General features: G+C 43.2%; 1 protein-coding gene across 1 annotated transcript; it reads right to left on the bottom strand.

Annotated features, from left to right (window-relative positions):
* Window positions 1-385: 385 nt before the first annotated feature.
* LOC118771811 (protein kinase C theta type-like) lies at window positions 386-22,606 on the bottom strand. The gene is made up of 19 exons (XM_036519869.1): window positions 22,494-22,606; window positions 16,832-16,961; window positions 16,263-16,453; window positions 14,284-14,483; window positions 13,683-13,743; window positions 12,097-12,271; window positions 11,027-11,058; window positions 10,835-10,920; window positions 8,612-8,741; window positions 7,917-8,026; window positions 7,519-7,648; window positions 6,653-6,810; window positions 6,122-6,295; window positions 5,751-5,842; window positions 5,570-5,632; window positions 4,542-4,680; window positions 4,127-4,315; window positions 2,017-2,145; window positions 386-791 (listed from the first exon to the last, which is right to left on the bottom strand). The coding sequence occupies exons 3-19, from the start codon at window positions 16,378-16,380 to the stop codon at window positions 633-635; spliced, it is 2,145 nt and encodes a 714-aa protein (XP_036375762.1). The 5' UTR covers window positions 16,381-16,453; window positions 16,832-16,961; window positions 22,494-22,606; the 3' UTR covers window positions 386-632.
* Window positions 22,607-22,846: the final 240 nt, after the last annotated feature.

Raw genomic sequence — 22,846 nt, forward strand, 5'->3', positions numbered from 1 at the left:
AGGCAACTGCTCCATTCTCTGTTGCATAATTTGTCATGGGGGGTTTTGAAGGTGGGACGGTGGGAAGGGGCTTGTATTGGTCCTCTGCTGAGGCTGCATCTCAGCTGCTTTTTTCCCTCCTTTCCCCCGTCACATAACGGCTGGAGTAACATGTGGCCTAGCCCAGCGCTGACTGTGACATGAGTCTCCGTGAAAGAAACACGACCACACCGGTTATGTAACTCACAGCTCCTCTCTGCTGGTGAACGGGTTTGAGCTGCTGCCAAGGTGGAGACACTCCTATTAACAACAGCTGGGAAATGCCCTAATCTGTCTGAACGTCCTCACGTTCAATGTATTTGAAAGGTATACACTTGAGCACCAACAAAAACATGGTCCATTCAAAGACGGATTACTGATTCAGTGCTGAATATCTGTTCTGAAGCTCAGAGCAGCCAGGGCTCATCCTTGGGCCATCCTGGGGTCAAAGTTCATTCCGTGGAAATCAAGCGAATTATCATCTCCCCCCCTCAGGGATTGATGATGTGTCGCAGTAATTGATAATAATTATTGATTGTCTATAATAACAATGCTGAGACTATCCAGCGCTTGACTATTAGTTGTTGAAATGTCTGTGATGTTGGCCGAGAACATCAGATGGTCTTTATGCGGTCCATCCTGGGGTTGACGAAGGAGAAGTTGTTGAACATGGTTTGGTCCACGCTGTTGATCAGGGTGCGGTCGGCGCACGACAGTCTGGGCTTCTCATTGATGAACTCCTTATCAAAGTTACTGCAGTCGCTTGGAGATTTCTGCAAAGGGACGGCAGATGTTCAAACACACTGCAAGGCAGACTAACTGCTGCACCCTTTAAATCAAAGGAGGATTAGGCTCCACAGGCATTAACCCAGGGTTGAAATACACTAACCTCATAATCATATGGATATGAAATATCTCAATATATTTAGAAATATGTCGTATTTACGATATACTCTCAGGCCCAAAAATTAAAATATATTAATGGAAAACAGAAATATATAGAAAATATATAGAAATACAAAAAATACAGAGTAATATACCAAACCATTTACATGCTTCAAATATTGAGCTAAATACATATCCTCTTAAATATACTATCTATACATTTTTTTGTATGGGTAGACTGCACGCACTACTAGGTGGAGTCTGGATTTTGAATCTCTGAATTTAGGATGGTGCTTTTGCATTTCTTTTGACTCCAAAGTGTTTTGAAGATCACAAATGAGACTCACAAAAATAGCATGTGAAATCTTAGTTTCCGTAGAAGAATAAACACTTTTTTGCACATATCACAGTGGTTTAACCTTGTATACTCTAAGAACTTTTTGTGGTGCACCAGTGTATTATTTTAGAGTGTACTATTGTATATCATCAGTATATTATTATATCTTTTTTGGGAGTGATGACCCCATCTCAAGGAAACTTTGGCACCTCATACAGTTGGCCCCAGAGCTGTGGTTAGGCAAAGCTGTGGTTAAGATCTGTCAGTTTCTATCTAGGGTGAAAAACTGAGGCGGTAACATTGAGATTTCCTTCAGTAAAGTATCTTCTCTGCATAAGTTAACAAACATGTAGGATGATGCTGTTCAGTTCTAGTTAAGGTGTCTCAGATTTGCAGTAGACATGTACTTTAATGTATGGAGCACAATGAGTGCTGGATACACCTGCAATAATGACGTAAGGATTTCTTCATTTCCATTATTATTTTTATATTTTCATATTATATTGTCATGTCCATTCAATAACATACATCCCAAATAAAGGGTGAAATGAATGAATGTATATGACCTGGGCTATAAAGGCTCTTCTAAATCTGATTGACATCCATTTACTTTCACTTTCACTTCAGTATGTGTGCACTTTGTGTGCAGTTCCGTTCAGAAATGGACAGGTTGTAGAAATGCAGTTGGACAGAGAGACCATTTTGCACGATCTGCTGCTTTTGCATCTATATTGATGCTGATCTGCGGTAGAGTGGCACGGGATAAAGTCGCTCACCACTGTGGGTCGGAAGGGTGGCTCAACCTGCCGGTTCTCCAGGGCGACCCAGTCCACGTCCCGGAAGAAGGGATGCTGCCGGATGTTGCCTTTCACCCCGAGCCTCCTCTCTGGCTCTCGGACGAAGAGCTGCAACCAACCACAGCATGTCATCAAAGCGGGTCAACACCCACCACTCCTGTTTCAGCCAATCATAGCAAAGGATCAGAACAGGGAACCACCCCCTGCTCCTCTGTCAGCCAGTCATAACAAATGATCAGAATTGGCCAACACCCACTGCTCCTCTTTCAAGCAATCATGGCATGCATCAGGGCTGGAAAACACCCACTATTTCTCTCTTCACAGCAGCCAAGGTACTGCTACATACAGGCAGTGCCGCAAAAACGCAGGGAGGAAAGAGATAAACGTACTTCAGGGCTTTCCATGGTGGTCTACAAAGCACACCGCAAAAGGGCAGATCACAATCTCATGTATCTTAGAACTGTCTTAAAAATACACCAGGGTTTGACTACGGTCAGAGCGACAATGGCATGGATAAGCACTGAACTGTCATCCTGGTATGATAAGCAACAGCTGCTTTCATAGGCTGCTGGTACTTGAGTAGAAATACTCCACTAACAGATCCACTGCTTTGTCAGAATTAACTTTATCAAGGGAGGTTTCAAAAAGGTTTCATACTTGTTCACCAGTAAAGTACAACAGCATAGCTTTTGTTCTTGAACAACCCTCCATGTCAGGAACAGTAAGGACAATTTAAATCTGCTCATTTAGTTTTGCCATTTGGGAGCTACACAGGCAGGCTCTGTGTTAGCATTAGAATGAGAAAAAGGAGATAAACCAGGGACTGATGAAGTGACTTCAGTTACCGGCAGGGTCAGTGCCATTGTGTTCTGGGTCGCTGCGGTTTCACGCAAGCGGGTGAACTAGTTAAGAGAGAGCCACTACGTGCACATTTGCCCCTGTCATCTCCTACCGGATACAGCGAGAGTGAAGAGTGCCCTTTTCCTTCTCTTACAACACAAAACACAATGCTAAATACTGTCTATCACACAAGGCAATGCCCACCATTACCGAACACACAACACAATGCCCACAATGATGATCGCTGCTAACACACGACACAATGCTCACTACTGCCTCACACACAACACAAAGTTCAGGTACAACAGTTTCGCAGGGTGCAGACTGTGTTTCATGTGCAACTCTCGAACAACCCTCTTCCCCTCTTACTTACTGCTTTGCAATCCAATCCATTAGGTGATGAGTTTCTGTGTATAAGAACAAGAACAATGGGTTCCCTGCAGTATGCATTAGACGAATATTGAGATGAGCGCTGGTAATTATACAGGCATCTGGGTGGGACATAGTCCAGGCCATAATGTTGGTAAACCTCACTTCTCAGCCTAAGCATTCCATTACATTACATTATTGTCACTTAGCAGATACTCTTATCCAGAGCGACTTACATAGGTTACGATTTTTTACTTGTTATTCATTTATACAGCTGGATATTCACTGAGTCAATTTTTGGTTAAGTACTTTGCCCAAGGGTACAGCAACAGTGCCCCAGAGGTGAATCAAACCAGCAACCCTTTGATTACGAGTCCTGCTCCTTACCACTTTGCTACACTGCCACTACAAAACACAGAATATCTAGAACCAGGAGCGTAAAGCAGAACGAAAGGAGAACAAAATGACCATTACAACACGTGTGACATGCTGTGATGTAATGGTGCTGTGATGTGACATGCTGTGATGTAATGGTGCTGTGATGTGACATGCTGTGATGTCATGTGCTTTGACATGGGCAGCTGTGTAGCACGGTGGAAAGGAGCAGGGCACGTAACCGAAAGGTTGCTGGTTTGATTCCCCACTGCGGCACTGTTGCTGTACCCTTGGGCAGGGTACTTAACCCACAACTGCCTCAGTAAATATGCAGCTGTATAAACAGACAACATATAAAACTGTAAGCTATGTAAGTCGCTCTGGATAAGAGCGTCTGCTAAATGGTAATAATTCAATGTAATGATATGACATGCTGTGATGTAATTGTGCTGTCATGTGACCGTGATGTGATGTGCTGTGACAATGGGGCCGGCAGGGGACGCACTTTGACCAGGATGTCGCGCGGATCCTTGGGCAGCCAGCGGGGGTAGAAGGGGTCGTCCGTGCGGATGGACTGGAAGAGCTCCTCCTCGTCCTGCCCGTGGAAGGGAGACTGGCCAATCAGCATCTCGTACAGCAGCACCCCGAAGGACCACCAGTCCACCGAGCATCCATACTTCTGCCCCAGCAGGATCTGCAACACCAAACCCACACATCCTGGTGTCATTTCCTGTCCATGCCATGTTTTTCCCCCCCACACCACAAGGTCTTTTTCATTAGCACAGCAGGTGAATGGGTCTGGGGGGGGGGGGGGGGGGTATTTAACATTCTGATTCAAACTCCTGATGTAATTAAGACGTGTGGCCATTCTATCTGCTGTGATCGGTATTGATAAAAGCCTTAAATGGAAATGGGGGTACCTCGGGGGCGATGTAGTCTGGAGTCCCGCAGAAGGTGGACGTCCTTGTGTCTCCCAGCATGTTCTCCTTGCACATCCCAAAATCTGCGATCTTGATGTGTCCATCTATGTCCAGAAGGATGTTGTCCAGCTTCAGGTCCCTGGGTTACACAGCAGCAAAACGGATTTTTACACAGTCTGTAAAATCTGCCTGAATATGATCAAGTCCCTCTAACTCATTTTTACATTAGGTGGCCCTGAAGGACAAAGTCACAACATTAAAAAAATGTACAACATTTCCAATACTGGCACCCAGCTGCCACAAAAAAGGAGCATACATTTAATAGTGTGACTCAATGTCTACAAGGGCAGTGCTGAACATTAAGAAGTGAGTGCATCTGAAAATGAGTCCACTGGTTATAAAAATCTGAGACAGAGGAACACGGTGTGCATTTAGGTGTTTGCTCCTCCTTTAGGATTTTAAACATATGGATGCAATTCAGGCCAGATGATGCAGTAATTACCAGTAAATTTCTAGAGTCTAGTTTTATGAGCTGAATATAAGACTGCACTATTGTGTGTATCTTTAAACATAATTATTTTATTTTTTCATAACTGTGACCCCGTATAAATTTATATGCTGTTATTAATGTTATAATCAACGGCATCACTTTTACAACTAATTAGTAAAATGTCTTTACTTATAGTTGCATCACAGTGGGAAAAACATTCGGCACATTAGAATTTTTTCTTCACATACATGAAGCTTTACATCTGTGCAGTAAGTTACTAAATGCTTTTGCCTGAAAGACTGCTGATTAATAAAAAATTGATCTCATGAATTGGGCAATTGGACACAACGCACTCAAATAAGGGAGTGTGCCCTTCAAGTATACCTTACTTCTCTGCTTGGACAGTAGAGGTAGACAGAGCATTTACCTGTCTGACAGGCTCTCTCTGTTACCTGTGCATTTACCTGTGTGAAAGGCTCTCTCTGTTACCTGTGTATTTACCTGTGTGAAAGGCTCTCTCTGTTACCTGTGTATTTACCTGTATATGATGCCTTTGGAATGGAGGAACTGGAGACCACAGATGATTTCAGCAGCGTAAAACCTGGGATGAAAGATCAGCAAAGTGTCAGGACAGTGCTGTGAACCTGAGCTCACAGCCTGCAATGTGAATTATAAACTCATTCCGTGTGTTTGTCGGGATGAAAATGAAGGTCTCTTACGTTGATCTCTGCGTGTCGAACTTGTGACAGTTCTGTATGTGGAACATGAGATCGCCCCCGTTCAGGTACTCCATTACGAAGAAGAGGTTTTCCTGTCAAAGACAATCAGTTCTGGTGAGAGGACTGTAATTGCAATTCTTAATGTTTATATGCATTGTAATGACATTGAGCACAGAGCCTGCACCGACAGACATTGTCATGTGTTTTAGAGTGCCTTGGTTTGAAAGTGCAGTACAGGTGTATGACAGGGGGGAGTGTTATAGTACCTTGGTTTGGAAGGTGCAGTTTAGGTGTATGACGGGGGGAGTGTTATAGTACCTTGGTTTGGAAGGTGCAGTACAGGTGTATGACAGGGGGGAGTGTTATAGTACCTTGGTTTGGAAGGTGCAGTACAGGTGTGTGAGAAAGGGATGCTCCCAGGCTAAAGACAGGACTCTCCTCTCCACCATGGTGCACTCCACGTCATCATCCATCAGAACCACGTCCTTCTTCAGAGCTTTCACCGCAAAGAACTGACCCGTGGTCTTGAGTTCTGCCAGAAACACCTGCAGAGGAAGCCCGAGGAGAGGCACAGTCAGTTCTCTCATATGTAACGTTCAAGTGCACTATTTTCAAATCACTTTCCATCTCATTACAGCACCAAAAGGGAAAGTTCAAGTGTTCAAATGCACTGCCTTCACCAGGACGCAGTAGAGAAGGGTCGTAACTGACAAATACCAGTGGATGTGACCAGAGAGTTGCAGGTTTGAACCCGATGATTTGAAATTTTGAAAAAGCAGCAAGTAATGCGTGAATCATTGAATGACAGCATTGCTGTCTGAAATTGGCTTTGTGTGTCCCACATCTCCTGCAGTGTGTGGTATGAACCCTGACCCCGCACGCTGTGCGGTGTGACCCCTGACCTTGCCGAAGCTGCCCTTCCCCAGCATCTTGTGCAAGATGAAATTGTCGATGGTGAACTTGTGCATCTCCTTCCGAGGAACGGCGTAGGTGGGTTCCGGAACAACGAGGGCAGGCCGGTCCTCTTCAGTAGGACTGTCCCAGGAGATCCCCTGCAGCTCTGGGAGAGAGAGAAGGGCAAACCACAGCAAACATGTACCATCAGCAGGGATATACTCCTAGTGGCACTAGGGCTGACTGAGGACACAGTCTTTATATTACTTTTTCTGACTTTTCTGAATTATTTCAACACTTCCTGTTACAATTTTTGTGACTTGATGTGGTATTGATCATTTTGGTATGAGACTTCCACATAAAAACATAATTTGCCAGAGTATGGCACCAATCAAATTGATTTGAATGACACACAAATCACAGAGGCATCATGGGAGAGGCAGCACAAAAACATTAACAGATTTAAATAGCTTACTGAAATATGTGGAGAATTATACATGGTTTACCTTTCAAATGAATAGTTTTGTTGCATTTTTTCATACAATTCCAGCACTTCAAAGTACGCAGGGGTGAATTCACATAAGGAGTGTACAGATTTTACATTTGTAAAGCTTTCACAGATCCAGATAAAAAAAAGGCTGTTCACAAACCACCCACAGAGGCTGAATCCACAGACAATGTGCTATTGGTATTGATGAGTAACTAATTTGTTATCCATTTGCATTTCAGCACTTCAGCACTGTGTGCACATACATGAAGCTCATTACATGGCATGTCCAAGATTTTATGTGACTGAGACTCAAACATAACAAAAACATGTGCTGTCTTTTTTGTCATGGCAACAAACACTAGATCTCAGTGTGAATTTAGGTACCTTTCCGCCCTGCAGTAGGGGCGGGGGGGGCACATGGGACCCACCCTGACGGCTCTCGGACCACTCCAGGCTGGCCAATGCCCACCGGGCCTTCCCGGGTGACAATGTCGTTGTCCCGTGAACTTCGGGCCTGTAGAGTTGAAACACCATATACACTTACAGCAGCAGCTTACAGTAGACTTTGCCCTCCAACACATGACCATATAGACTGATCACATCTGATACATGAGTCTACTACTGTTTGATATTAACTGGAACCCTGACCTGCTGGGTGATCTTTGTGATGACCATAACTCTGACCTGCTGTGTGATCTTCATGATTACTGTAATCATACTGAGTGCTGTTGATATTGACCATAACCCTGTGGGGTACGGTTGATAACTCCCGGAGCCATTACCTGCTGGGTGCTCTCGATCGAGGCCAATGCCTCAGCCATCAGCTTCTGGTTGACCCCACACAGGTTGGCTACTTTCTTCTCGCATTTGTGATGGACATTCATGCTGCACTCTGCAAGAGAAAGACACAGGCTCTGTACCAACACCGCCCCCTGTCAGTGGAAAGTAAAGCCCAGCTTAACTGTCCTGTAAGGGGGGACATCTGAAATAGAGGTGTGTAAATGGAATGAACCTGGCCTAATCTGAGACAGAGGTGTATATGAGGAATGAAGATGGCCTAATCTGAGAGAAAGTAAGATGAGCATTCTGGATATGGTAAAGCAGGGGCAAAAATGTGTTTTTCAGTGATGAAAGACTGTAATCTACAGATAAACATTCTTTTGTGCCACACCACTGGCAGGCACACTGCAGCAGTGTATAAGGGCCATACTCACAACCAGACCAAGTTAGAGCCTAACAGACCTTACTAGAAGGTTTCCCATTGAAACCCCAGTTGGAATCATTCTGCATTACGTTACTGTTTTGTCAATTAGATGCTCTTGCCCAAAGAAATTTCCAAAGTCCTAATAAACTACCATCACGACCCTTGGCATCAACTGGTGGGGAAGGGAGATGAGTGACACCAATGTCTGTCAACCCCCAAAAGGAGAAGTCATGAGATGGTGTCACGTGACACTGTGTCACGTGTTGCACTCACCCTCACACTTGAGGCCCTGCTTGGCCAGGCCCCAGAGCAGAGTCCCACAGTGTTCGCAGAAGGTCGGGCTCTTGTAGTTATACACTTTAAACCGGTGCGGCATGTCGATCTTGAACCTCTCCTTATGGATCTGGGAGGGAGGAGACACACAGGATTGTACTCAATATAATAAACAGACGGGATCACAGTGTATTATTCTGTCACTGGGGAACAGGGTACCTGGGAAACATTGTCCCATTGTCCCACACAGAATCATGGCCCACATGCACTATGCCCAGTTTGCCCAGCCTCTTCAATGTACTCATTTCAATGCATTACAGTGCCGGTCAAAAGTTTGGACACACTTTTCTTTGTTTTTTTTGTTTTTTTTTACAATTTTCCACATTTTAGAATAATAGTAAAGCCATCATAACTATGAAATAACACAAATGGAAATACGTAGTGACCAGCAAAATGTTAAACAAATCAAAATTATCTTATTTTTTAGATTCTTCAAAGTAGCCAAAAAATATTTTTTAAAGATAGTTTTTTGGAAAGAAATTCATATATAGGCATCAACGTCACTAATTACATTTGTCTAAGAAATACATTTCAAGCATTAAGTCTTTAGATAAAAATGTCTTTGAATGCATGTTTCCCATTATCTTAATCAGGTCTGTCCAAACTTTTGACTAGAACTGTATATTTGATGGGTTTCGTTCTGAGTGGATTGAACCAGTCTACTTGCACTGCACATTTTTAGGAAATCTATCATTTATAATCAGTTATATCAGCCATTTACAATAATAGAACTATCATTTGCAATTCACTCATATCAGTCATTTCAAAGACTTCACACTTAGTCTCATAATAAAAATGTTGCAAGATATCAGATATCAGCGTGGGTTATCACTTCGCAGTGTGTAAGAAATTCTCGTTAAGCTCTTTCAGAGTGCAAGGATCAAGGCTGTGGGGGGGGGGGGGGTGCATTTCTGGCAGGGGCACCCATCAGCTGCAGTTACAGGAAGTCATATTCAATTTCTCTCTCTCTGTAACGACTACAACCTCGTCTTTCTTCTCTACACTCCAGCTCCATAGGCGGACTGCACAAATGTCAGCCAGCCAATCGCGGTACACCGTTACAGAAAACAGAGGTCCATTCCAGGAAGTCTGAGTCATTTCTGTCTTAAAATGATAAGAATTCTCCTCATCAAATATACAAAAACACCATCACTTCTGGCTGCGACAAACTTAGCAGGCAACTACAGGAAACAAGGGGACTGGTATACCACCCTAAACCACGATGACATTAACGTTAAAAAAAAACACAGTCTTAAAGTAAAGCAACGCTTCCCTGTTCACTGAAAAAGAGTTGGGTGTCTGGAAACAGACAATGCTGTAGTGTTTACTGTCTTAAAACCACAAAGTCATTCCCCTTTGCCCTGCTGTCTAACTGAGATGTAGGACAAGCATGAAAGTGTTTTTTTTTCTGTAAAGTGAAACCTCTCAGAAAGTATCATTACCATATTGGCTTTCTTCTTCCTCAGGGTAGCAGACTACAACAGTAACAATTTGATGACATAAAGCTCTTTGGCAGATATGAATTTACGTAGAATGAAAGTGCACAGGTTGTTATTGATGTGGGTATAGTGGTATGTGTATTTGGCTTGGGGCTGGATGAAAGGATTACACCTGGTCACTGGCACGGCTGTTGACCCCCCGTTTGACATCATAAACAGGGAAAAGAAAGAAAGAAATTACATGAACAGGTAACACAGAAAGGAAGTGGGATTTTTTTTCAAATGCGGATGAGACCAGTTTGTCTCAGCTTGATTAACTGTGTAGGGACCATCTGAAAATTCAGCTCCAAAGTCTTTATTTCAATTCAATAATTAAAAAAAAGACGCACTGGCTATGTGTGGCACATGTACTTTATGTATATTTTTTATCTTTTATATTATCTGTATATTGCTTGTATATTGTGTATTATGCCTGTAAATAAGATGTACGTTGTCTCTGTATATTCTGTATTTTGTCTGTACTACTGAGAGACACCAACAGGCAGAACCAAATTCCTTGTGTGTGCTAACATACTTGGCCAATAAATCTGATTCTGATTCTGATGTGTCCCTTTAGCCTTTAGCTAACATGGCTCTAGAGAGATTTTTAAATGAGAAAATGTTACGGATTAGAGGTGTGGGTGTGCAGTCTCCTCGCTAACACCACCCTCCTCTTCGTCCTCACCATGGTCTCCTTGCTGTTGATGGCCGACCCCGTGCACTTGGCGATCACTTTGTCGATACACTTCTTGTGGATGGCGGCATTGCACTCTGTAATAGAGCGAGAGCGGGCGTCACACTGGGGTTTTCAGAGGGGCTACAATGCTGCAGTCACACCTCAAAAGGTCAGAGGTCGGAAACATTTGAAGGCACTCACGTCTGCACTGGTACCCCTGTTTGTTGAGACCCCTAAGGGAGAACCACAAAACAAAATAAAAGCGTTACTTTAGGTGGAAAACCACAGAGCTCGGTTGGAACACAGATGATAATTTGCATTAGGTGTGTAGCGCGCACAGTGTAATTATGTAATTAACAACCTCTGTAAAAAGTCACTTGTGTAATTAGAAAGTGTTAGATCTGAAAGTGGTTTTAGGATTAGGGGTGGATCTAACGCTAGTTATGGGCTTGGTATTACATTTCTAATTAGTGTAAGGGTTAATAAGAATGAGGTTTTACATAAATCCTGAACTTCTGCTTGATGTTGGTTTTTATATCCTTAAATTGTGCTTAAAAGTAAATTTTAATATTTTAACTCTTCATGTGTGTCTGCCTCATGTATGTTTTATTAAATCGAGGGATTATACCCACAGCCTTTTAAACATTCACTCTGGACTAATTCACACTCAGTGCTGCCTGTAATGCGAGAATCTGAATTCTCTGACACTTTTCACAGCATACGAAACTAGACTCTAAACCGAAAAACAGACTGTATGAACCTATGCCTGAGAAACACTGAGTTGGAATCCAAACAGACTGGAAAAAATCAAGGCACATGTGTATCTATAATAGTTAGAGATGTACAGTACCAGTCAAAGGTTTAGACACACCTACTCGTTGAGGACTTTTTCTTTTTCCACATTTTAGAATAATAGTAAAGACATCAAAACTATGAAATAACACAAATGGAATTATGCAGTGACCAAAAAAGTGTTACATCAAAACTTGAATAAAAAATTACAGATCTTATAAAAATCTAAAAAAAAATCTTAAATTTTAGATTCTTCAAAGTAGCCAAAAAATTTTAAATTAAAGTTTTTTGTGAAGAAATTCATACATAGGCATGAACGTCACTATTCATATTTGTCTAAGAAATACATTTCAAGCATTTAAATAAAAATGCAAATGCATTGTTCCCATTTTCTTATTCAGGTGCGTCCAAACTTTTGAATGGTACTGTGTGTAACGTAACAGAGGGTGTTTTAAATAAAGTTGTATTGAGAGACGCACCAGACGAACTCTTTACAGACGGAGCAGAAGGTGGGCTGGGGGAAGAAGGTGGCGGTGAACTCGTGGCACTTCACCACGTGGACCTTGGCCTGCTTGATGGCGCCGCGGCGCTGGTGCAGAGCGAAGAGGCCCTCCCTCTCGCCGTCTCCCTCTCCGTCACTCTGTCCCGTAGCGTCTGAGCCGGGACACAGGCACGGAGAACACTGTCATTTCCCCATATCGCTGTTCAGTACTGCTGTACAGCTACACAAATCGGGCCACAAAACCTTCCCTTGTCTAGACAGGTTACACAAGTTAGTTTGTGGTAGGGCTTGAATAGTGCTATTCACACACTCACTGGTCTGGGAGTGCTGTTAGCCTGGACTGACACTGTTGCTCATTTAAAACTTCTGTTCTATTGTGCTGGAAGCCGCACTGCATAAGAGCATCTGCTAAATGAATGTACTGTAATGTTATACAGTGCTGTAGTGCAGCAAAGTGTGTAGTACTGCAGTGGGGTACAATAATTGGCACAGCATTGCAGTGTGGTAAACAGTGCAGTATTTTAGTGTAGCACTACTGTTCAGCTCTGTAATGCAGCAAAACCCCTTGTAAACCAATTGGAATACTGCTCTTCCGCAAGACCATGTAATAGCAATCCTTCAGGAGTGTGGTGTAATACAACCCCACAGATCTAACAAGCAATACACAGTAGTTTAGTACAGTCGCTTAGTACTGCAAAGCAGCTGGCACTTCAGCGATAGTACTGTTATGAAGTGCCACTATTTAGTACTATAATGTAGCACAGCCCTTTAGGACTGTGATGCAATACAGTGCTTTCGTGCTGTAATGTAGTACAGCCCTCCACTACGGCAATGTAAAACAGACATCAATATTCAGTTGCTGTATTTGTTCAGAATCCTTTGCTCCACTGGGACAAGTGAGGCTGAGGTTATGGCAGGAGAGGACTGTCACCTACACGCGTGCACGCACACACACACACACACAAATGAATACACTTAATCTCACACAAACGCACACCCACACACACGCTGTAACTTGTGAAACAGTACGACAAACGAGCACAACTTTTAAAAACACACTGGCAATGTTTCCATTCAGTCACAGCTGTTGGACATTCCCACACGGTGATTCCCCCAGTGCCTGAAACCCGAAAAGCCTTCGCTATCCCTTCACTGACAGCTGCACTAACAGCACTGTGTCCCAGACAATGCCTCTGTGTGTGTGTGTGTGTGTGTGTGTGTTGGGGGGGGGTGTGAGTGTGGCTGTGTGCGTCCTCAAAAGAAAATGGATCTCATTGCCTGAAATTCATCAGATAATCTAACAATTTTAATTACACTTAATCGAATTACAATAGAGAAAACAGAAAATTAAAAATAGTGAGGCCCAGTATAACTCATGAAAGATCTCTACCCCACCGCAGAAAGGTCAGGTGCCTTTACAGAGCCCATGATCACGTCCACTGGAGCCAAAAACTGTGGGATATGCAAGTCTCTCACTCCCATTGCTAAAACCAAACTTCACTTTACAATTAAATCCAATCAAACGTACCACCAGAGAAGAAAGTCACTCTCTTTCAAACTCACCACTCTTTTCCAGGAAGTACCTGGCCTCCATTAGCAAGCGACCCTGAGGCCTTAACTCCACCTGAGAAACACATACAAAACACAAACATACTGTATTTACACACAGAATGCACACAAACACACTGTATTTACTCTCATGGTGCACATACACACACTGTATTTACACACAGAACGCACACAAACACACTGTATTTACTCTCATGGTGCACATACACATACTGTATTTACACACAGAACGCACACAAACACACTGTATTTACATACAGGAAGCACACAGACACTGTATTTACATACAGGAAGCACACGAACACTGTATTTACATACAGGAAGCACACAAGCACTGTATTTACTGTACATACACAGGAATAACACCAATATACTTTTTTGTGCTTTTTCTGTGCTAAAAGCCTTTTCAATCAGCTCTTCTCATAACATACACACCAGATAATGACATATCAGATATCTAATCTACAACAGCAACCCGAGGTACACCACATATCCACCTCACACTTGCCCCAACCACACCCTTGATGCCAGCCCCCCCACCAACCCCCCACGCCCCGCCCCACCTGCTTCACCCCGGTCGCCCCGCTCCCCTCACCCAGATCTCCAGCTTGCCGTTCTCCTTCTTGCAGCGGCTGGCCAGGGTGTCCAGCTGCACAGTGGCCTCTGTCTTCAGGTCGGCCGTCTTGTCCTTCACCACCACGTGCATGACCCGCCCCCTGTGGATGTGGGCGTCAAATGTGGAGCTCCAGGGCGGGTACATGGTGGGTTTCTTCTGCTTGTATACCTGCCCCTTCTCTGCACAGGAAGGAAGGGCAAAAATAAGCCCCTGGGCATTACAGCGGGCACCACCACTTCAGGTCCTGCCAGTCAAAAGTCTGGACACACCTGATTAAGATAATGTGAAAAGATAATGCATTCAAAGACATTTTGATCTGAAGGCTTATGCTTACATTCTTGAAATGTGTGTCTTAGACATATATAAATAGTGAATTCGATGCTTATGTATGAATTTCTTTCCAAAAAAACGTTATTTTCAAAAAATATTTTGGCTACTTTGAAGAATCTAAAAAAAAAAAAGATAGTTTTGATTTGTTTGACACATTTTTGGTCATTGCATGGTTCCATCTGTGTTGTTTTATAGCTTTGATGTCTTCACTATCATTCTAAAACATGGAAAATAGTAGAAGTACAGAAAAACCTTCTGTGATTAAATAGGTATGTCCAAACTGTTGAGTGGTACTGCAAGAGGATGTTTTCCATACAGAGCACAGATTTCTGAGGCATTCTAATGAAAACTGGCTTTTTTGCTTTCACAAAGTACCTGTAGCCCATTCCTAGCAAGCCGTCTCCATTTTGCTGAGATGGACAGTTGCCCTGTTTCACAATCTCTGAGCTGTGCTCTCTCCTCTCGACTCAAAACCGCTAGACAGCTATTCTCTCGCAAGCAGACAATGTGTTGCTCTACCAGATGAGGAAACTTCCTGGTGTACTGTGGGGCTGGTGTGAAAAATAGTCACAGCTGGCATGTGTGTATCAGAGGACTGCATTCACCATGCCCTGTGCTTATGCAAAGGCTGTAGTCATAAGAAGAGCCTAATGTACAAACGGAAATTACACAAGGTTGGGTGAAAAAGTTAAACAGTGCAAATGAATACATAATCTTATTCACTATGATTAATCACATATAATCATATATTGTTATATTCTTCCCCTGGAGAGGAGAGGAGGGGCCAGACAGCACTGCCGCTGCCCTGACTCTGATTGGTCCAGAACTCTGAGAGGAACTCTGTGGAATGGTCTGGTTCCTGCTGTTTTGCTTCAGTGACACAGAGCCAAACGGAGGTTTCAGAACCGCCACTGAAAGTCACTGAAATTCAGATTAGAGCTGGAGACCTGCTCCGAAGGGGAGCTTCTGCTCATAGTGACAGGTGACCACAAGCCCTCGCCCCACGCAGACAAAGCTGATGATTCAGGCTTAAAGTGATGAGCTGGAGGCTCGTGTCTCCGGGTTTCCACGGTGATCTCACCAGAGTTGCTGCAGGTTTCTCTTCCTAAATGCAGTGTGTGATTCACTCTGAACTTCACACTACCAGCCTCCTCTTTTAAACTCTCAAACAACTTTTTTCATTCATTTTAGCCACCAAAGAAATATCTTGCTGAGAGAGGGTTAGAGTGCGTGCGTAAGTAAAAGGTTTTATTTGTTAGATCAATACAATAATGTCAATATTAAGGAGCCACATTTCACAGACTGAATTACACTCTCAGCCTGAAACCTATACACCGCAAGCCTAAGAGCCCGGATGGCTTTTAATGATTAATGAGAAAGAGCAAAAGCCCCCTGTGATTCAGCCTGTCGATAGCCACAATGTGACATTTAACACCAGTCTGCAACAAGAAGCGGCACTACACGTGATTGAAAAGTGTTTAACGTGTATAAATATGTGCACCCTGGTAACTGGTACCAGACCCATTAAAGACGACGTAATTGTGAGATGTTAATAAAGCATCACCCCCCTTGCCGTGTTAGAGGTAACCAGTTCCGAAAGAGAAATGGGAGAGCGCCAGCCAGCCCACCTGTCTCCACCGCCTCCTTCATGTAGACAGCGCAGTACGGGTTCAGCACCTCCTCGTGGTACGCCAGTCCCGGGTCCATCTCGAAGTTCGAGAACCCGATTCTCAGGAAGGGCGACATGGTGGCGCCGACGTCGTCCCGGTGCCTGGGGAACTAAGACCTGGGCAGCCAAACGCTCGAGCGAAATGTTGTTCTTTAAGAGACAGACAGGGGAGAGGAGGAAGGAGACTGGTCAGTTATGAGCCCTTTAGTGAAATGAGCTCAGATGAATTAATGTGAATTTTCCTCATAAAAAGAAAGAAAGATAGAGAAGGAAAGAGACCGACAAAGAGAAAGCAAGCCAGACAGGGAGAGAAAGAAAGGGAGTGTGAGGGGGGAGAAAGAGAGAGGAGGGCAAGCAAAGAGACATGGAGAAAGATGGAGGAAACAGAGGGAGGAAAAGAGGAGCACGAGAGAAAAAACAGATGAAATCATGGAATAAGAAAAAGTAATGAATGAGAGACAGAGAGAAAAAGGAGAGAAGGCGAAAGAGATCCCCTGGAGAAGGGTGGGGTGCAATAGGAGAGCTCACCCTGTGCAGAACCCCTCCTGTAGGAGGTGGGGGGTCCGCTCCGCCCGTGTCTGCCCGCTGCTCTGTACACGCGCTGTGCTCACCCTGCAGTCTCTGGAGGAAGAGCCACCATTCAGCAGCCAAAGAAACCCTGTAATTCAGACGGACAAGAGGCAACAGAAGCTATGACACCATCCCACCCTGAACGCAATGTCACGAGCTCAGAGTCCCCCATGGTCAGCACTGTTTTCTCTTCTGTTTGTATGAAAGCGGTGACCTGACGGTTGGATGAGGGCGTCTGTGTGTCAGCAGGAATAGAGGAGACTATTAATAGATGTAACATTAAACTCTGCATCAGGAATCCATGAAGCGCGACCCCCCTAAGCCCACATGTGCATGCCTACACACACACACACACACACACACACCTATACACATGCTCACATACACACACACACACACACACATATACATACATACAGTGAGGGTTAACCATAAACCAGAATAATTTACATATTTTCTCATGTAATAGAAACCCTGAAGTTATAATATGCAGAACTCATCCCTGCCAATCACTCCCAGTCTGATCTGAGTATTTGTAAGACTATGGATACACACTGAGCTATACATCTGTCCAAAGAAGCACAACATCAAAGCAGAGCTGTGGCATGCTCCTACTGATAGTAACAACAGGCAGAATTGCTTTCAGTGGCCACTCCAATGACTGAAAGACCAGTTGAGCAACTGTTGTAATTGTCATGATCTTTACAGTCAGGATTGTGATGAGATCAAAGCAGACTCACATGCAGCGGCTGATATTACGCTCAAAACACACATGCTGTTCTCTTCACCTGTTTCACCTGAAAGACTGCAGATGAAAACAAGATGCCGGCACTTAAACTGAAACGCCCCAATTAGAAACACTGCCTTCACACAGTCGATGTGTTAGCTGATGATGTTAAAAGAGAGAACACGGCAGAAACGATCGGTGAATGAACCAGAGAAACAGCAGCCATTGAAACGTCTCTTTGAATGCGGTACTTTTTAGGGAGATGAGAGTCAGAAATGCCCGTTAGTGCCAGAGGCTCTCATTGCTACACCAACTGCAATGATGGACAGACGATGGACAGACACTGTGTAAATCAAACGGTTTCTCTGTATGAACTAGCTTCTTTGCCACAGTGCAGGCAAGAAAAGCTTAACATTTTCAGAGGCAACTCAATCTCAGTGTAGATGCTGACACAGGTGAACCAGTAAATTGTAACCCACATCACAGCCGAGTGACGACAGAGGACCAAAATACCTACAGACCTCTGCAGTTTCAGGTTGTGATTAGAGTTCATTCTTAAAGTACCAAAACACACACACACACACACATATATAAAAAACATGATTCTTTCCAGCACCATACCTCAAGTGTTGCTGTCCAAATGCAAGTAAAAATATATTTCTGGTACGGTTCCTATAATACTTCACTCCTGTTACCTTTCTACGGATATGAACGAGGTACTTGGTTACGATTTTCAGATAAGCTTTTCTTTACCCAGCACTTCCTGTCGCTGTTGAGTGACAGCTTGTGAACCACACTTCCTGTGCCTCTGTTTGCTTTTGAAAAGTCTGACAGGTGGATCTTTCCCTGCACAGTGTCAACACAGCTCTAACCGTTAATCACCAATCTAACCAACACGTTCCAACCGTCAATCACCAATCTCACCAACATGTTCCGACTGTTACTTAACATTTTCACCAATGCATCTCAATTATTACTCAAAAATTTCATCAACACTTTGCAACTGTTGATCACCAGTTTCACCAACTTATCTAACTATTAATCACTGATTTCACCAACACTGTTAATCACACACAGTAGGTAGTATGTGTTAAGTCTGCAATGACAAATGAGATTCTCATTCTGATCTGTGAACTGTTAAGGTGTTAAGAATGGCCATCAAACACCCTGTGCAGCAGCACGGCTTAGTGGTAAGGGAGTAGGCCTCATAACATGTCCAACAACCTCACTTAACCTGCATTGCATCAGTAAATGTTCAGCTGCATAAACAGATAAATAAACTACATAAGTCACTCTGAACAAGAGTATATGCCAAGCAACTATGCAATTTAATGCAATCCTTTGAACTACTGAAAAAGCACACTCAGTAAGATATAATGGATAGCACTGAGGAGGATGCTGGTCTTGTAACCAGAATGTTGTAAGTTCAATTCCCAGATGGGCCACCCTTGATCAAGGTTTTTAACCTGAATTGCCTCAGTAAATATGCTGCTGTATAAGCTGATATTATGTAAAATGTAAGCCATGCAAACCGCCCTCGATGAGGGTGCTCGCTAAGCAAATAAATAATAAGTATCAGTGATTTTCAATACTGGCCCCGCTGACGTCACCTGGTCCTGTCTCTCCCTGTGTTGCAGAGCTAACCACAGAGAGCGAGGAGTACAAACGCATATCGACCCTTTCATTCCCCCACAGAGGGTCCATTGGGGTCCGGGCTGAAGGTCAAACCCTGCCCATCGTCAGCGTTGACCTTTCGCAACATTTAAAGGGCCGTGCCCAAAGGTCTCCCGAAACGTATTTTCTTTGTTGTTCTGCAGTGGGCTGTGGGTGAGCCCACGGAGGGCTCCTCCTTTGGTGTTGGTGATGGGGGGGGGTTCTCCATTGCTGTAGCTTCAGCCACACCTCACCCAGTCAAAGCAAACAAAGGGAATACATTGTGTGTCTAAGAATGTATGTGTGTGCATATGGGTGCACGTGTGCGTGCGTGTGCATGCCTGTGCTGTGTGTGTCTGTGTCTGTGTGTGTGCATATGTGTGTGTGTATGCATGCATATTCGTGGTTTTGTGTGTGTGTGTCTGTGTGTGTGAATGTGCGTGTATGCATGTGTGTTTGTATGTGTGCGAGTGCATGTGTGCGTGTGCATGTGTATGCATGTGTGTTTGTGCATGTGTATGTGGTGAGAGTGGGTTTGGAGTGAGGCACGTTATATGTCCTGTCCTTTCTAATCTAGGCTGTTTCCATTAAAGCTCCTGACACAACAAGCTGAATTTCCACACAACACTGGAGCTAATGTATATGCCAGCTTCATTTTCTCCTCTTTCAAGCTATTTCAAAAATGAAACACACAAGTGCCAATTTTTCTTGGTGCAATCACACTAGTTATTTACCTAACTACCAATACATTTTACCTTTTGCAAGGCAAGCAAGGAAAATCCCAGGTGAGATAAAGAAACACTAATTTATTAATATGCAAATGCATTTATATCCCGCTTTCTCTGTACAGCTACAAATGGGCCGGCTCAGTAAATACTCCTCTCCCACTGTAGAGCTAGAACCAGTGGCACATTACACCCCTTTTCCACTACAGACCTGGAACTAGGCTGGCTCAGCATACAGGACCCCTCTCCTCCTGAAGTGCTGGTGCCATTAAAGTCATTAAGTCTCTTTTTATTGTGGGGCTATAACACCTCGCTCTGAATCCATCTTATTGTTTTCGCTCTGTAGTGCGATTATACAGTTGAATTTTGCTAAAGCAATTGACAATATAAATAATAAAGTGTGCTTGGAACCCACAACCCTCTGATCTTAATATGCTGCCCTCAAAAGTTTTCCCTATTGCTGCTCCAACTCTTCAGGTCACATCCCAGTCAGTAGCTACGGGAACCCGGCTCCACTGAAACGCAAGTCATGACAAATGGGCAGTACCAATGAGCCTGGAATATGCTGTGACAAAATGTATTGTGTAAAGCATATGCAAAACACATGTAAACATGGATGTGCCACGCTTTTATTTGGATCTCCAGACCTTAGAAAGAGGGAGCATATGCTTCAAAGAGCACTCTGAACACACGCAGGAGGCCTATGAGGGTGTAAGGATGGAGTGCACACCCTATAGGGCTGTGATGTACACAGCAGCTAGTTAACTCATCTAGCATGACTGTCAGTCATCGGAATTCTGACTCATTTTCCCTCTCACAGGGGAGAGATCAGCTGCTTGTTCACAGGCATCAGGCTTATTTTTTGGAATGAGAAGATCAGATTCGCTGATCTTTAAATCATCTGGATGTCATGTCCTGTTCATTAAACCTACCATTTCAGCTGATCTACGTGCAATGGAGATCAGTGAATCTATACTGCATATATGCAACACTGACCCAAAAAATGTGAAAAAAGAGCTGGCATTCATAGCAGGCACTGCATAGACTCAGTAACCTTTATATCAAATTGATTCATCTACCTAATAATCAACATTAAGGTACACAGAGAGATAATATAATGATCAGTGGATCTGTATGCTGTGGTTTGCCTGCTTTGAAGAGATACCTATGAACTAGCAACACTTTTTCAGACACTTAAAGTTGTTACAGACTGAAATGTAGCTCAACAGGTGTACACATGGAAACGTTAACATAAACATTAATAACATTCATCAAGCTCCTTAATTGAGTTGTATTAGGTGTTAAATCTGTGTTTTCACTTCCTACAAGTGGAGGAATGATGAATATATGTGCCTTGCCATCCACATTGCACATGACCCCCAACAGCATAAAAAAGAAGACTGAATTCAGATTTTTTAATCCAGTCCATGTCGTAACAGAAGGCCAGTATTTTTAGTTTTTAGTTCTCTTCTGCCATGTCACGTCACCTGCTGCTGTAAGTCTTGATTATCATTAACAAGAGTTTGTATGATTATATTTTTAAAAAATCACATTCAACTATATAATCTGTTAATCACCAAACTGTTCCACATATACGCGTATTTGCATACGACCAAACAAAGCTCACAACAAAAGGCTCTGTGTGTAGTATTATTCATTGTAATACATACGTCAAGGAAAAACTGACACTCATGTTGTAGAAAAAGGGCTGGATTAAGCTGCACATTTTGAGGAGGTTATTTCACTGGACCCTGGACCCGAGGGTTTGTTCGACCAGAACAACTTTTTAAGTACATTCCAATATGTCAATGGTGTATAAATAAATGCATATAAAAATAAATATATGAATAAATACCACAATGCACGCGTGTATACAAACACTCGTGCGCTCATGAAACACGCTGTTGGTCGCACTACAGCCCGTAGCCAGTGCACAGTACAGTTTAATTACAGCGATCAAGAGTTAAAGCGGTCTATAAACACCACTTTAAAAGGGTAATCTGGATTTAGGTTTCGAAACACTCAAATCACAGCGCTATGCTAAAACTTTGACACATCACACGAATCTGCTTCGCAACATACGGCAAAACTGAGCGTTGCGCAATTGCTTTACGTCCAGTAAGCGTTACGTGACATTTAATCTAAGGCTCTAACACTCACGAGCACGGCAGGCACCCGGTCTATTTCTAGGAGCAATTAAGTTCATTCTTGGACAAGTCAATACTTGACCAAAAAGAGAACTTGGTTCTCATCTCAAAACTGAAGACCATTTCACTGTGTTGACATGAATCCATGTCTAAAGTGTAATCAACCAAATATATTTATGGATATTATTCTTTAAATAAATAGGCCTACTTTACTTTAAATTGAAGCACAATTTGATATAAATGACATCTAAATTAAAGGACTAAACGTGCTAAAATGTAGTATGATCAATATTCAATGTTACGAAAAATGTTTTTTAAAAAGGCAGTAAAAAATTTTCAATAGTAAAAATAATAAAATCAAGTCTTACCTTAAACCTTCTTAGGGAAAAACGAACAACACGGTCATTTAACATGTAGTCAAAAAGGCCGGACTGTTTCGCCAACTTCAAGGCTCTCATTCGATACAATAGTAGCGACAGACTGTTACACTACTTTCGCTCTAAACTGAACTGGTTGTAGAAAGTGGCCTGGGCGTAGGGGACTCGACGCGTTCCGTCACGCCCCTCTTCGCATTTCATTGGCGACATCTTTCAGGAGTCATCAGATAGCGCTGCTTACAATTTACAAATTCTTTTTATTCTGTGAAAACGCAGGCGAACGCATACTCATGAAGAAATTTTGTAAAGCACACAAATACATAAAATTCGCACATTCAGTTTTT

This window comes from Megalops cyprinoides, chromosome 25 (genome assembly GCF_013368585.1).
Source record: "Megalops cyprinoides isolate fMegCyp1 chromosome 25, fMegCyp1.pri, whole genome shotgun sequence".
Taxonomy (NCBI): domain Eukaryota; kingdom Metazoa; phylum Chordata; class Actinopteri; order Elopiformes; family Megalopidae; genus Megalops; species Megalops cyprinoides.